The 18,014-nt window shown below is 33.0% G+C and overlaps 1 protein-coding gene across 1 annotated transcript in view; it reads left to right on the top strand.

The window, feature by feature from the left end:
• LOC132746820 (MATH and LRR domain-containing protein PFE0570w-like) overlaps positions 1–18,014 on the top strand; it is a 71,903-nt gene that overhangs the window by 17,144 nt on the left and 36,745 nt on the right. The window contains exons 17-19 of the mRNA XM_060736080.1: positions 1,035–1,085; positions 1,421–1,462; positions 4,174–4,224. Of these exons, the coding sequence (XP_060592063.1) occupies positions 1,035–1,085; positions 1,421–1,462; positions 4,174–4,224 (144 nt within the window). The remainder of the gene's footprint in view (positions 1–1,034; positions 1,086–1,420; positions 1,463–4,173; positions 4,225–18,014) is intronic.

Raw genomic sequence — 18,014 nt, forward strand, 5'->3', positions numbered from 1 at the left:
TATGTAACAGAGATACTTTAGATGAAGGAACAGAAGGAATCTGCAAATAAACCCCACATGACTATTCTGGAATGATATCATCATTTCATTAAAACCTTTCAAATTAGTTATGAATCGATGGAAAGACTTGGAAAAGATATCTATGAATATTGTTTTTGAAAATAGAATTAGTTACTGAAAAGAATACACGCCGGGTGATCTATCGAAACTTTAACAGTAGCAAAAGAAACAGTTAGTCTATATATAATTTAAACATTTCTTTAATTTTTGTGAGTTTACGGCCCAGCAGTGCAGAGGCCTAAACATTTGAAAACATTAAATTGGCTTTTTTATGAAATTGTTAACGTATATCTTGTCATGTAAAGATATATAAACATTAAAAAAATAACTTTCAGAAATGTGTACTGTTTTCATTTTTGTGAATTTGGCAACCAAGCGGCCTAATCTTTTCAAGTTATAGAAATTTTGACAAAACAATTAAATCGGCTTTAATTGAAGTTTTTAAGACAAATCGTTTAAACAGTAAAAACCATTTTCAGTTGCCACTTTTGGGAAGTTGTCGGCCTAACGACCTGGCAGCGTAACAGCTTTTAACGATTGAAGACATATTTTGTCATACAAAAAATATAAACATGAAAAATCACTATCAGAAAAGATTATTTTAATTTGTGAAGTTGGCGGCCTAGCGATCAAGCGACGAAGATTTTAATGTTCTCGGATTTTGTTAACAAAATTTAAACGGCTATTTATTAAGCCTTGAAACATATTGTGTTATTTTAATGATAAACATTAAAACACAAATTTCATGTTTTAGACATATATCAAATATATTTGTTAACTACAACTCAAAGTCGTATATATATAATGTTAACCTATTTATTATGATTGCATATTCTTTTAAGCATTTTGTCTAATAAGTTAGAAAATATACACAAATTGCTTTGCTTCTAAAATCCACAGAGACCTGACGAATCGTATTCAATGTAGCAAATTTACATGAATGATTATGAATATGTAATTTCTTTCGTTTATAGCGCGGATACAGGTGAAGCTGGAAAACCTACAGAGACAACACCGAACGAATGGTAAAAGTCTTATTAAACGTAAAATGTTACAAATATATTAACATTATTTATATTTATATTAAGAGTGAATTAAAAATGCAAACCGTAATACGACATTTCAACTCTGTGTATAGCATAATATTTGTGAATTACATTATTCGATATGTTTTCACAGGTATGACATGCTTGAAGGCGTAGATGAAATATGCAAATAAACTTCACTTGATCATTCTCGAAAAACATGATTATTTATTTAGATATAATGCATAAGTTATAAAAACATTTTTGGTAAACATGTGTGAATATTTTCTTGGAAAAATAGCAATTAAACAAAAAATCATTTCATTCTTTTTTAGTGATGATAATACAAACGGAAAATTGATAGCAGAAAAGGAATTGTAAGTATTTGATATAATTATTATTCATGTTTTTAAAAGTGGCATCTGTGGCTGGTCAATGTTGCTTAATTCAAGCTACTTATCCCCTCACCACAGCTTGTTCAAATCCCGTCGGAATTTTGTATTCTTACATGTGAGGAAGTAAAACAGTATCTTACGGAACGTTGGTGGTTGTTACTTGATGCTCTGAGATCGTCATCCACCAGAAAAGCTTGAAATTTGCCGTATAACATTTACTGTGTTGAAGCAACGTAAAACTTAACCCCGAAAAAATTTTAAAAAATATATGTTACATACAAAATTTGTTTCATTGTTACATATTTTCATGAATAGGAATAAGGAGTAATCTTAATGAATAACAAAATACTAACAGAAATGTAGTATAACGATTATTTAAAGCAAATAAACTTCACTTAGTTATTCTCGAATGACATAGCTTTTTGATATAATATTTTAGTTATACAGATTTTATGGAGATATTTGATAAATATGTGACAAAAGATATAAATAACATAAGATAAGTCATTGAAAATAAACGAGAAACACGCTCGAAGACAGGAAAAAAATCTTAGCAAACCTACATAAAAACTTGATATTTAAAAATGTAAACACAACAATAGATGTAGTATAACAAAATTATTGGGTCTTGCAGATGCTTATCAATTGAATGTAGAGGTATATACATGAATTATGAAATAAATTTCAGAATTGGATATGATGGAAAGCATATGATTTTATCGTTTAGCTGTGAAAAACTTCTTTAATTTGTTTTAGTGCGACAATAGTTACAATTGTTTACATAGTAACCAATAGTAAAATTTGGAATACATCTTACTGATTTTGATTGCACGCGTTTTGGGTTTTTGAGTTTGATCGATATGCCAATTGTGATTTTACTTAATTAACATATGGAATAATCGTAATGAATAAAATGAATAACGCAATATCTGCATTGGTATATAATGGAAAGCAAAAATTTAAGTTAGTGATTAGAGACAGAAATAGCAGACGTTACTGATTGCGTATTAAGATATTCAATTATGGTAGACATAAATTAAGTTTCATCTGTATACCCGTTAGGTAAACAAAATAGTTATTTTGATTGCATTGCGTTTTATGAGTAAGTTTTTTCCCTATTTGTATGTTTTCAAACAACTGAATTCATGCTTTGTCAATTAAACTATATGAAATATTTGGTACATGAACAAGCTTAGTTAAATGTTATATTTTAAATTGATAGAATATCGTTTTAGATAATGAAGATCGCAAGGTAAAATCACAAATATATCGATAATAAATCACTAACACACTTGCTCGATATTGATAATTGTGGTTTGTTAGATAGAGCTTTACGTCATATCGACACAGTAAAGGTCATGTGGCGATGTTCCAGCTTTAGTGAAGGAGAAAAACCTAGAGTGATGCCCTTCCGTGCATTATTGCAGGCACGAACCGTCACCTGAATAGAACCACCGATTTTCTGTAAGCTAGCTGTAAAGCTTCCTCACATGAAAGATTCCATAGTGACTGCCAGGACTTGAACCCACAGCGGTTAGGTGCAAGTGGTTTGAAATAAACGGCCTTAACCACTCGGCAACATACGTTTCATACCTTGGTTACTTTTATAGGTATGTTGCAAGGAGCATGAGTATTGTGGTTCTAGGTTACAAGGAAATTGCATCTTTATCAAACTATTGAAAACAATCTTTACTTTAATTGTCATTCAAACAACAAATAATTGGCTATGTTGATCGTGTTATTTTTTCATGGTGAAAAAAAATCTATAAATAATAATTTAACGAAAAGGCAATTATTTCATTACAAGATATACGTGAATGAAATCATTCAATTCATTTTCAGATTCTACAATTATCAATCAGATTTTGCGATTAATTGCAACATTGTATTAAAATTGTTATTCTAACACGACCCGCAATTTTCCCTATTGAACATAGAAGAACCGAAAGTGTGTGTTATTTTGCAATAGAGTCACTGTTTGACGTACTATATTTAGACATGTGACGTAATCGTTATACATGTGACGTAACCACTATAAAATCCGACGCGCTGACAATAAGTAAGGAAACAAATCAGGCGCAATTTTATCTAATAGCAGGTACGGCAGCATTTATTTGTTTACGTCGTGTTAGAATCGAAATAATATATCCAAATCGGTGATTTTATCGCTGGATAACATCACTGTTTGTCGTTCGGATGCGCATCATTATATCACTCGGGCTACGCCCTCGTGATATAATTCCTCGCATCCGAACTCTAAACAGTGATGTTATTGAGCGATAAAATCACAGTTTGGGATATATTATTTCTTAAACAAGAAGGGTCTTTAGGTTATGATTACTTATAGGTATTTGATATCAATAATTATGACAAACACTTTTTAGCCAGACGAAATATTATTGTGCGTGACGATAAAAAAAGTGTGGAAATTAGTTTCAACTGAACTTAGTGCTCATTAGAAATTGAGATATTTCCGCGATCAATTACAGATTTGGTTATATTTGTATGTTCTTCATTGAAATACTATATATATCATCTGTAACCTATTTGTAATAAATTTTGTTATTGTTGAAATTTGCTGCTGGCTTTTCTTTCTTGTTACACCTAGATGGTAAAAGTACTCAGATTCTTGGAAAAGAATCATTATTTGTTTCGGTTGAACTATTCAAATGTTTATGTATAATTATTTATAGTGATGATTCGTTCGATGAGATAATGCATCCTGGTAATGGAAAAAACAAAGGGTAAGTACTTTTTAACCTATAACTTTTGTTTCTTTGAAACAAATCAACAGTTAATTTTTGTTTTACTCAATACATTTAACAGATTTTTAAACCAAATAATAAGGTAGAACTTATTCAGTGACACAACAAGTTATTGCATTTATTTAGTTTATTCATTTGCACATACAGTAAGTGACAGTAAATGGTTGAATACAGGTTTGAATTTATGAATTAAAGACACATTGTTTAACAAAAAAGATATTTTTCTGAAATATATTAATGAAAATAACATACAAATCACATGTTAAAACAAGAAATTTCATTAACAGTTTGTTTTCCGTCTATTCACTCCGGTTTCAAATTCCATAAAAAATATTGGACTCTTTCATGTTTGGGAGATATCCAGCTAAGTTATGGAAGTTTAGAACTTCTACACAGATACCAGTTTTTGCCGGAAATAAGAAATTACCCACTATTTTATCTGGAAAGCCAGCGTATGACCTAATAAATGTAACTTAGAACAAAACCAAAACGTATTTTTTGCCTTTTACTAGAGCTGCGCGACAAGGAGCTGTTTTAATAAATAAAGAATATTTAAGTTTCTTCTATAAATACAGGATTTATTTTCATCGAGTGGTGTGAAAATAAATACTTCATGAGTGGCTTTTTTAACCTTATTGATAAGAAGAATTACCTTTAGATTTTGTCTGGCTGAATTTAGGCAAGATACCGGTGAAAATACGGAAAATATGTTTCACTGCAGTGAAACATATGTTTTTGATGTGGAAATACGGAAAATAAAAATACCCTTTTTATTTTATCAATATTTCTCAATATTTCATTTATATGTATATAATAAACAGGTCCCTTTGGCATGCTGGCGTCATTAACTAGCAAAAAGATAGCAGCAAAGCAAATAAAATACACCCTCTATCGCATGTACTTTTGATCCGAATATATCTAGTAATTCATTGATACAAATTAGAAGTATATATATATTTGAATGACAGGCCTCAATAACGAGCAATGCCGAGTTATCGCAGATTGGCAGGTGCCTGACAGACAAATGTCCAAAATAAAACTTCAGCAAATAGCTGTTCTCTCTTGTTAAGTTCACTGTTTCTTTTACTTCGGGACCATACGCAACGAATGTTTCACACTGACGGTTTAATGCTTACCGCCGTAGGAAAACATCGGATGATAAATAAAAAAAAAATCACCAATTTAATGTTCAAGTGTTGAATTCTGCTTTAATCGAGGACGTTGTCTGTAATTTGCAATCTATTACCGCTGCCTTCTATAAACAGACTCAGTTTACCCGAGCCAGCAACATTTTCAATTCAGCCGTCTTTAGTATTTTAAGTTTTTTTCTTATTTTGTTTTTTACTTCTCAACGTAGAGATTTTGTTTGGTCAGGATCTTATTGCAATTATGTGTAATAAACATTTTGTACAATTCTTATATTATGAAACTACATTCACAGAATAAATAATTTAAAATTTGAAAAAATGGTAATATATTTAAAGTATATTTTCCAACTCATTCAGTTACTTCTTTAGTTTATTTCTTCATTAATTTGAGGATTTTAAGAGGTCTGTTGTATTACAGGGAAATTTTACACTAGGTAAGCATTTGATTTTCGTACATGTGTTAAGCAATGTGTTCTGAATATTGAAGCAAATGCCGATAACAAAAGTAACAATAAAATACCAACGGAAAGGAACTTTTATGATTAAAGTCAAATTAGAGTATATAAAATTAAACGATATTAAATAGCATAAAATCAATCATATATAAGTGACAAAATTGTTTAGTTTAAACCAATTATATACTCAAATGTAATATGTAAATGGCTAAAATTTACCATAATACGGTGACAATCAAAGCAAAAAATCAAAACCTTGCCAAAACTCGACAATGTAACTCTATAAAAATTTGTTACTTCATCAAAGTGGGATATATACGAAAACATGAGTATTTCCTTTTGATAGCAGCGTCCATCTGATTGCCAACCTGCCATTTGCCATATATTACTGGTAAATATCTATTTGGGGTCAGCAGATGTCAAATAATAAAAAGGACCTTTTTTAATTCTGGTACTAAACCAATGGCTTTATAATAACCAAACTCTGTTTATAGTTCCTTGTTACGGTACTCCGTCTTCTAAAAATTTGAGTTGCTCTTTTAAGGGACCTGCCTTTTCTTTATATTAAAACATCTCAAAGCGCCTGGCCATGAACAGTAGGTTGAGTCGTTATTAATTGCTCTATATATTGAAACTGCAAGTTTGCTCGATCCTTTTAGCCTTTTATGTAGACATATGTAGTATTGTGTAAAGATTCTTCTTCTCGGATGTATTTCAAATTTGGTGTATGTCATCATTGTGATATTCAAACTGTACTTTGCTCAAATATTACTAATTTGACCAACTAAGGGCTCACAAGAGGTAAAAGTACAAAACCCTTTCATTTCTTCTCCAACAGATCAAATTCAATAATTGGATGGTTACCAGAACGTTCTTGTAACTTAAATAGATAGCCATCTATTATAACGTTTTCTAAATTTGATTTTGATTGACGGTTTAAAAACTAATATATATTTACTCTCGTGACTTATTGAATGAATCGGATCAAGGGTCACTATACAATTATTTTTAGATATCTTTCATAATCATTTTGGATAATCTTACAGATGATTGCTCGTCAGATTTAGTCTGTAAACTTTTGGGGAGTTCTTCAAATTGCTTTAAAACTTTAGATCAGTTATCTGTAGAAGACACTAGAGCTGACGGAGAATCAATGAGAACAAATGAGATAAAGAAATATACATCACACGAGGACATAATAATTGAAAGAAGATCTGTGCAATTACCCATTCAAACTGGAATACCATTTTTTACGTTCAAATTGATTTGAATTTTTATTGCTGTGTCAACTAAGATTTTTCGGTCAGATATTTTTGCGTATCAGACCTTTCTTTTGTTTTACACATGCCGGAAATTCTATCGAGCTTTGGAATGCACGACGAGTTGCGTGTTATACAATAACATTTTAATCGAACTTTATGAATGAGCCGCGTAAAAATATATCAGACATGTATTTGCGGATCAGGTTTGAATATCTGTCTCGTGGAAACCCGCCCATGGTGAGGTAACAAGGCTTGCAACAAATGACAGATATTATTATTCATTCTAAAATATATAAGATATAATGTTTTATAATTCTGATATCAAATATGAGTAGTAACCTTCAATGCATTGCTACATAGTTTTTATTGCGTACACACACAAAAAAACAGAATTGTATTTTTATGTATACATGTATACAAGTCTTACTGACAAAGACGGTAGATCAACATAGGTAAATATATTGGACAAAAACAAAAATTATACTAATTGTCCAGAGGTTATGAACAGGCTAAATCAAACCGAGCCTGCAACATTTACAATTTTGTCGTTTTGAACTTTCTTTAGGGTTCTTTTTTCCCTCTCTGTTGTATAAGTTAACTTTCAAAAACGAACCTTTTGTTAGTAAACGAGTATTTGTTTCAGTAAATTCGGTTATTGTCTTAAATGTAAAAAGACATATCACAAAGCAAGTTACAGGAACTATGTATAGTTAAATTAAAAAAATATTATCGTCTCTATCTTCAAATAGGTTTACAAATTGAGCTACATGTATTTAATAAAAGATATTAAGCCGATTGCAATGTATGGAGTTGAAATCCGAAGAATTTTTAATCTCGACATCATGGGACAAGTACAATTAAGGTGTTTAAAACTTATTCTTAGGGTATGGTTAACGAGTTATGAACTCTTTTCTGATCTAAAACCTGCTATAAGAAGGGCTCTTTTTCCGGAATGAGGGCACACTAAATAATGTCTAATATCATCATTTTGTAAAATGTTTTCCTATTGATCTTTCTTATAAAACAAGTAATAGCATTCAGGTGCCACACCACAATTGCAAAATGATTTCTTTTCAACTCAAAATGTTTGAAATATGTCAAAGATATACACAAAATTTAAACTAAATTTTATATCAGGTACTATATTTTATAAGCTCACTAGGACCGAAGGTTCAGGGTGAGCCATTAGTATCAAAGGGGGATACTTCGGCGTCCGGGGTCCATGCGATATGCGTCAAAATCATCTTCTCTGAAACTGATGGGCAGATTAACCTCAAATTTGGTCTGTAGCATCTTTGTGACACACTTTAATTTTCTCATGCCATTTCAATTGTTTCCTTTGAGGGGTCAACAAAGCTAAAAATGGAAAAAACCCGTAAACATCTTCTTCTACTAAATTAAATAATGGATGATCATCAAAATTTGTTTGTAGCATTCTTAGGTAGTCATGTATCAAATTTGTTCATTTTAATTTGATTTGCCCATTTTAGGGGTCTCTAGAGCTAAAAATAGAAAAAAAAACATTTAGACATCTTCTACAGAACTAATTGATGGATGATCACCAAACTTTGTCTGTAGCATTCTTAGGTAGTCTTTTTTTAAGTTTGCTCATTCAATTTGATTTGCCCCTTTTAGGGGCCGCTAAAGCTAAAAATAGACATACCTTTAAACGTCTCCTTCTACAGAAGTAATTGATGGATGGTCACCAAATTTTGTCTGTAGCATTCTTAGGTAGTGTTTTATCATGTTTGCTCATATAACATTTGATTGGCCCCTTCTAGAGGCTGCTAAAGCTATAAGTAGAAAAACGTTAGAACATAATCTTTTTCTGAAATAATTGATAACTTTGCCTGTAGCATTATCAGGCAGTGCTTTATCATGTTTGCTCATATTAATTTGATTGGTCCCTTTTAGGGACAGCTAAAGCTTAAAATAGAAAAACCTTTGAAAATTATCTCCTACTGAAATAATTGGTGGATGATCACCAAACTTTGTCTGTAGCATTCTTAGGTATTCTTTCATCTTTTACCGAAAGCTGTTGTTTCAAGTGAGCGACACAGGGCCATAAGTGCACTCTTGTGTTATTGAATTTGGCCTAGTTTAGCAAATAAATACCTTTAATAATATATTATTAAACATAATCACTGTCTTTTACTTTTAACAAGGGATCTGAGACTTTAAACAAATATGAAAGAAAAAAATGATTTGACTTTTCTGGGCTTTGAAACCACGCCCCTTAGTTGCAATGCAATAATTTTAGCCTATCTAAATACTCAAAGCGGTGGTAGTGCATTAAGGGATCTTGTATATTTTGTATATAAAGAAACAGACTGCATCTTTTGATATCGAAGAAACAATTACGTCACTGTGGTCAAAAGTATTATTAATAAATTGTCAATATATGAACTCACTAATCTTAACAGCAAGACGAAGTTATAATTTGTTTAAAAGGAAATGTCCATTGTGTGTGTGTTTTTTTGTTCTGAATGAATTGATCATAATTTAGTTTGTCTATATGAGTGGTATTCTAAAACTCAAATTTCGGGTAACAGCTTGTTTTAAGAGGCCATACTTGGCAAAATGGACAATTTACTATTGTAATTTTCACAACAAAGAAATCATAGATTTCCAATAGACTCAGGTAATTTGTCTAGTCCTCCAACAGACCAAAGATTTTGAGTTAATTTTCAAATAAAATTAGTGACGAATTTCATAATATATTTGAATGCTGCCAAGACAATGAAGACAGAAAATGCTTCTTGCAGAAGGTCTTTTATCAGCTACAAAACATTTTTAAACTAGAACTATCACTGAATGTGATTAATACCCCCACACAACTGCTTCGGAAATGAGGATGTGACTAGTATCAGAATACCTTGTAAAAGAATTGAAATATAGAGTTATGGTTGTGGGCAATTAAAGATAGTTGTGATTCTTGTATGTTGCATTTCCTTTCAATGTGGTTGGCCATTGATGAAGTTTTATCGAATTACTCTCTAATAAGTCCAGAAAGACAAGGAAATGGAACAAATGACAATAAACTATGTAATAACTGAATATGGAGTTATAGTTCTTGTGCACTGCACTTTCTCTTATTGTGCTTGACCATTGTATGAAGTTGCTTTGAATTCCAACCAGTACCTTTTAAGTTATCCTCCGGACAAGGAAAAGTATCAAAGGACTCTGTATTTTGTCAAAATGGAGTTATGGCTCTTGTGCACTGCACTTCCTTTTAATGTCCTTGACAACTGTATGAAGTTGTATTGAATTCCAAACAGGAGTTTTCAAGTTATGCTCTGGACAAGGAAAAGTAACAAAGGTCAGTAACTCTGTAATTAGTCAAGATGGAGTTATGGTTCATGTGCACTGCACTTCCTCTCAATGTGCTTGACCATTGTATGAAGTTATATTGAACTCCAACCATTAGTCTTCAAGTTATGCTCCGGACAAAAAAGCAATGGAAAAGTAACAAAGGGCAATAACTCTGTAATTAGTCAAGATGGAGTTATGGTTCTTGTGCACTGCACTTCCCCTTATTGTGCTTGACCATTGTATGAAGTTGTTTTGAATTCCAACCAGTAGTTTTCATGTCATGCTCTGGACGAGGAAAAGTAACAAAGGACAGTAACTCTGTAATAAGTCAAGATGGAGTTATGATTCTTGAGCACTGCACTTCCTCTCCATGTGCTTGACCATTGTATGAAGTTATAATGAATTCCAACAAATACATTGTAGTCTTCAAGTTATGGTCCGGACAAAAGAATGCAATGGAAAGGAACAAAGGGCAATAACTCTGTCATTACTTTAGCTAGAGTTATGGCTCTTGTGCACCGCATTTCCCCTTATTGTGTTTGACAATTGTATGAAGTTGTTTTTAATTCCAACCATTAGTAATCAAGTTATGCCCCGGACAAGGAAAAGTAATAAAGGGCAGAACTCTGTAATTAGTCAATATAGAGTTATGGTTCTTGTGCACTGCACTTCCTCTCAATGTGCTTGACCATTGTATGTAGCTATATTGAATTCCAACCATTAGTCTTCAAGTTATGCTCCGGACAAGGAAAATGCAACGGACGTCTGGACCGACCGACCGACCAACCGACCGACCGACCAACCGACCACCGGGTGACTCCTATATACCCCCCCCCAAACTTCGTTTTTGGGGTATAACTAAAACATATAATGTATACTAAAACAAAATAGAGAAAATTAAAATCCCTAAAGAAAGTCCAGAACGGCTATTGAAAATGTTGATTGAGCATGTTCATGGACGGTACTGCCAAGTGCAAATTACCCTCCACGCCCCACTAGCACTGGGTGAATTTTCTCAAGTTGAGGAAGTTTGTAAAATGCATTATTCAAAAGATAAGAATTTAACTATTAACTGGAAATACCAATGTTGTAGCTACCCAATCAGGTTTATATACAGTTTTCAAATTGGAATGTTTTGATTTGCATGTTTTTTATTTTCTATGTGTCTTCATTTTATCCTATGTAAAAACCGATCCAACACAAGTTAATAATATTGCAAGCTCGGTTTGATTGAGTATGTTCATTGACGGTACTTGTGTAATTGCAAGTAACCGCTCAAGTCCCTAAGCACCTGCTTAAGCAGAATTCAACATTTAACACGAATTTGTAACTTTCTGAATTTTGAAACATCTGTAGATGTTATGTTATCTTATCTTATATTATGTTAATTATAAGAAATTAAAACCCGAGCACGATAAACAGACATTTTTCTTCAGTTCGAAAAATATTTAAATTATGTAAACATAGCTAAACTTCAATTTATTAACCAAATTATTACAAGTCCGATATACGCATGAGTCTTCATGAGATACTTTCTTCGTCTGACTCTATAGCTCCACCTCTATATGAATGGATGTAGCTGATGGGTTCAAAACCCGGTAGAAACTTTTTATATAGCCAAAGATTTTTTTTTAAAAAACTTAACATAATACATAGTAAAAATTTGCACCACATATTAACATTAAAACGGCACAATAATACCTTTAATTCTGAAACAGGTGAAAATAAATTGATACTTCGATTAACAACTCAAATCAGATAACTTTACTACCCAAAATTTGCTAAGGATCACTTTTTCTACAGTGCGTTTCTTTTGTGAATTTTAATAAATGTGAATATTGATTAAAAGGAAATAAATATTATAAGTTAGGAATTGATTTAATGACAATAATGACAATGGAAATGTTCCTTGGCGTGTGCCTTTGCGGAAAGAGTGTGCAGGGCGAAAATCTACATTTTGGAGATCACATAGTGGAATGAAAAAAATCTTGCAAATCAGGTAATGGTTAGCGTAGGGAGTCCGCGGGCATTAATAAAGCCCTGGCTAAGCCGCCGGAAGCTGCTGATGAGCCTGCGTACTTTGTGAGGAGGAATGTAGTCCCATTCCTCTATGATTGCATGTCTTAGCTTCTGAACTGCTGTTGGTTAGACGTGGCGTAAGAAAAGGATCCCAAGCATGCTCAAGTGGATTTATATCCGGGGACCTCCTGGCCAATCCATGCGGACTAAAGTTGCCTCCTCAAGACATTGATTTGTGATGTGGGCTCTGTGTGCACGGGCGTTGTCGTCCATAAGAATGAAGTCAGGTTGGACCGCGCCAGCGTACGTGCTTATATGGACGTCGAAGATTTGATTGACGCACCTTATTGCTGTCAGTGTTCTGTTTTCAATGATGTGTAGGTCCGTTTTCCCCTGTGCTCTTATTCCCGCCCACACCATGACTGAATCCCCGCCAAAACGGTTGTGTCTGCAACGCATGCTTGAACTAAGCGTTCATTTGGATTTCTCCAAACCCTAGCCCGTCTGTCCATAGAAACCACACAAAACCTTGACTCATCAGTGAAAAGGACCGGGTCCAATCATTAACTGTCCATGTGACATGAGTCTGCGCCCATTGCAAACGCTCTTAAATATATAGCGTTGTGTCAAAGGAATGCAAATTGCTGCCCCCTGACCTCAACCCAGCATCATGCAACCTTTTTCGAACAGTTTGTGTGCTTACACACACACCAGTTTAATTTTGGTAGTCGTTACGTAAGGTCTTAGCGTTCAAAAACCGTTGACGCCTAACCTGAATGACAATAAATCAGTCCTTGGCTTGAGTCGTTGAACGTTCTTGACCGCCGTCGTGGCCCTGCAATACATTTCCAGTCATTTGGAATCGGTTCCACATCCTGGCAAAAACGCTCTGGGATATCCCAAGGACTGGGAAACGTGCCTTTGTGAACAGACAGTCTCCAACATTACAATACCTCTGTTCATCTCATCTAACCTGTCGATTAGCCAACATTTTTTAATTTAAAAAACAGTTTTACAATAAAACGAGAGAATGCTTGCTGCTTGTACACGTTTAAGTAAAAGTACATGGCTATAAAACACTAAATTTCCAGGGGTATGCTTTTTCACGTGCTTATTGTGCAAGGTGTACATGGCAAATTGATAACAAAAGTACACGATTTCCCGTAGAGGTGTATCGTTAGCGGAAATATGATTTTAATGTGAAAATAATAGGACTGAAATATGCAATGTTAAAAAAGGTGATCATCCTAAGCAAATTTTGAGTTGTATATATTATAACATATTGTTTCTATGAATAATACTGGAACAAACCGCAAGGCATTTCTTTTTTAGAAGTCCCTTAGCCTTGTTTTATAACGTATTCATTTACCCACTGAGCATATAGCTTTGCCGATTGAGGTATTACGGCGATAATCAAACACATTTACTGTTAACAATAAATCTTATAATCATTTTTGATGTGTAACAACTTTTTTACCTACAAAACTATAAAATGTACTGCCCCATACTATAAATAATTATGCTGAAACTTCTCTTAATCAGAACATTAGGAATAAGAAATGTTTTTTATTTTTATTTTATCAAAATGGCCGTTACCGAAATTTAAACCTTATTTGGGGTCAAATAGTAGACCTGTGTATGTGATTTTGGAATGTTTTTGAAAAGTAACAAATCTTTATCCATAGACCACTTGATTGTCAGTAAAACATTATTTTATAACATATCTTATTTTACTGTTGGCGAAAGAACTGAAAGCCAACATTTTCCTATCCTGTTTAAACTTAATACAGTGCAAACGAACTTAAATGAAGATGGAGTAGTTGAAAATAGAAAATACTAACAAGAGAGAGCAATATGTATTCAATAAGGAAACACAACACTTTATATGACAAAATTAGAAGAGTCCACGTCTACCCAAAATGGTTAAATGAATTTATAATGGAAATTAAAAAAACAACACAAATATAAATACAATTGTAGACAAGTTAAACAACTAATTTTACGAATGTGGTGAATGCTGTTTGAAAAGATACAAACACCATATCAAAGATCTGAACCAAAGTGGTTTGATAATTTGTGTAAAGAGCTGAAAACAACTAAGTACTATAATAATAATAATAATAATTTTATTCGGTAAAAGTGTACATGACATGGCAATGACATAATGATGCATAATGATACATTACACATAACAATAATCAAAATATTAAAGAGACTAGAAATATCACATGACATAAGTATACGACAAAATATAAATATATGAGCCATGTAGTGCCCACCATGTAGGATTCCTCTTATTTCCATTGTGGTCCCTGATATTGGAGGCATGACACAGAAAGTCATGTTAATTTGTATGAAATTGAAATTAATTCTTTTACTAATAAGACATAAATTGCAATAATTTAGTTGAGATCACAATATATCACAGTCCAAGCTTGTATCACATTAAAATCACAGTTCAAGTTTGTATCACATCATAAATCATGAAATAGTGCATCACAGAAATTGTCAGTCAAACTGTAAAAATTTAATAAAAATATTATAAAACGTTAAATATGCAAGCTAAAAATGGGTAAATTACTAAAGGACACAACATATGTGTGTTGTGCTTAAACTTAAGAATAAGTAAAATCTGGGACTCTATTAAGACTATTAAAAGATTCAAATACTATTGAAAAATAAACTAAAATTAACTGGCCATTAAATGGGCTTTGATGGCAGGCTTGAAGGTGTGGGAAGATTGAATATCTCTAAGATTTTGAGGAAGGCCGTTCCATAGTGAAATACCATTAAAAGCAAAAGATTTTCTACCAAAGCTTCCAACCTTTGGTAAAGAAAATCGTCCAGTGTCACTAAAAGAATAGCTTACACAGGAATCTGATGTTGAAAGTGCAGACACTCTAGACCTGGTACAGCGGTCAAGGACCTGATTAAGGGGTACACAATGCTCCTTAAGGTATTTTGGGGCTGTGCCAGACTTTATTTTATGGACATGGCAAAGAGTTATCTGATCAACTCTTTTGGAGACCGGTAACCAGTTAAGAACCTTAAATTGCTCTGGCCCAACATGTGACCTGCTGTCCTTATTCAAAACAAAACGAACCAATTTATTCTGGGTTGTTTGGAGCCTTTTCTTCCAATACTGAGTCAAACTTGGGTACCAAAAAGAACAAACATAATCAAAATGGCATTGAATTAAGGACATGACCAAGAGTTTCCTAGTGTGGAGATCCAAGAATTGACTTTTCCGATACAAGTATTTCAGCCGGGCATTTGCTTTCGTAACCACTGACCGTGCAATTTCTTCACAGGAAAGGTTCTGGTCCAAAGTTGCACCGAGATATTTAACTGAGCTGGTAGTCTAGATATTTATACCATTACATGAAATATTTAAATTGCCTTTTGACCTTAACCTTGGTTTTGAACCAAACAGAATAGATTCTGTTTTGCCAAGATGAAGTTAAAGCTTGTTATCGACAAGCCATTCACTAACATACTCCATCTCAAGTGATAAAAGAGATTCAATGTCGGAAGTACTTTTACCACACACAAGAATCCCAGAGTCGTCAGCATACAATAAAAGTTTGTTTCTGACAACAGCCGACATATCATTAACATAAATTAAAAATAGAAGGGGGCCCAATATTGATCCTTGGGGTACCCCACAAGTGACGGGAGCCTGGCTGGAATAAACACCAGATACCTGAACTAACTGTTGCCTATCTGAAAGTTAAGATTGAAACAATCGGACAGCATCAGAACTGAGGCCAATTGCATTCAGTTTCATTAATAAAATACTATGATTGACCGTGTCAAACGCTTTCTGCAAATCAAGGAGAACCATTCCCACCATGTTACCTTTATCCATTTGAAATTTTACAAAATCAGATAAATGGATAAGACATGTGTCTGTAGAAAAACCGCGTCTAAAGTACCGACTATGAGTATATAGACAAAGTAGATGTGAGAATGACCTTGAAGCATATATTGAGGCTAAAACAATATTTAAAAAATACTGTGAAAAGATTAAACCGGAATTCTATAATAAAGAGGTAGACAAGCTCATTGAACAGACAAATGACTCTAAAGGCTTTTGGAATAAGATAAAAAAAGACACAAAGTAAAAGAAAAGTGGTTAATAAAATAAGTGATGAGGAATGGTTAACACACTTTGAGCGATAATTTGAAAGCACGATCACAGGTGAAAATATTATCCTACAAGATTTCAAGCTTTATGAAGACTTTGATGACCTAGATCAATTCATTTTTAATTCCGAGATATCAGATGAAGCGGTATTACGATCCGTTAAAAAGCTAAAAGCTGGAAAAGCGATGGTGAAGACAAACTCATACCAGAATTTGTTATTAGTAGTATTGTAAAAGTTCTAACATTGTTAGCAAGTTTATATAATAGACTGTTCGAAAACGGTGAATTTTAAGCAAATTGGAATAAAGCAAACATTCTAGTGATTCACAAAAAGGGAGATATTAACGATCCGAATAATTTTCGTGGAATCTCATTGTTAAATATACTTGGAAAGATATATACAGGTATACTAACTGGAAGACTAAATTTTTTTATCAATGTATACGATAAAATTGCAGAAGAGCAAGCTGGATTTCGAAAAGGATATAGCACCATTGACAACGCTTTCATATTAAATGCTCTTATACAAAAACAATTATCAACAAAGGAAGGACAACTTTATGTGGCTTTTTTTGATTTTGAAAAGGCGTTTGACACTATTAATAGAGAAATGTTATGGTTGGTCCTTAGAAAGAATTGTATACGTGGCAAACTTTTTGATGCACCACAAAGTATCTATAAAAACGTCAAAACATCTGTCAAAACAAATACTGGTCAAATAACGACTTCAATTGCCCGAATGGATTAAAGCAAGGGTGCTTGGCTAGCACAACTTCATTCATCCTCTTCATCAACGAGCTTATTGACAGAATCAACACTTCAGGGTATACCGGTATACAACTTTTCCCAGATCAGACACAAGTATTATCATTACTATTTGCAGATGACCTGGCATTGACAGCAGACACTGCATCAGGTCTTCAAAAACTTCTAAACTTATTAGAAGTATTTTGTGCTGAAAAAGATTTAAAATGTAATACCAAAAAACTAAGATATTAGTTTTCAAAAATGGTGGAAAATTAACTAAACATGAAAAGTTGACATACAATAGTAAGCCAATCGAAGTTGAAAATTGCTTTTCATACGTCGGTTTAAATTTTACGCAACGAAACTCAATGTATAATATGGCAAAAAGAACAATCTTTAAAAGCCAAAATAATCTTAATATCAATACTAAACAAACTATATAAGTATGGTCAATTAACACGACATGTTTATTTCAATATTTTTGATACTAAAGGAACCCCTGTATTTTTGTACGTCGCGGAAATATGGGGAACACGTCGCCAAGAATCAATTGAAACTGTGCACAATTATGCCTGTAAAAGATATGTGTGTGTGAAACAGAGAGCAAGCAATATGGCTGTCCTAGGTGATTGTGGAAGGCACCATCTGTACATAGCAGCAGCGAAAAAATGTAAAGAGT

This window comes from Ruditapes philippinarum, unplaced genomic scaffold (assembly GCF_026571515.1).
Source record: "Ruditapes philippinarum isolate M1 unplaced genomic scaffold, ASM2657151v2 ctg3807_1_1_1_1, whole genome shotgun sequence".
NCBI lineage: Eukaryota > Metazoa > Mollusca > Bivalvia > Venerida > Veneridae > Ruditapes > Ruditapes philippinarum.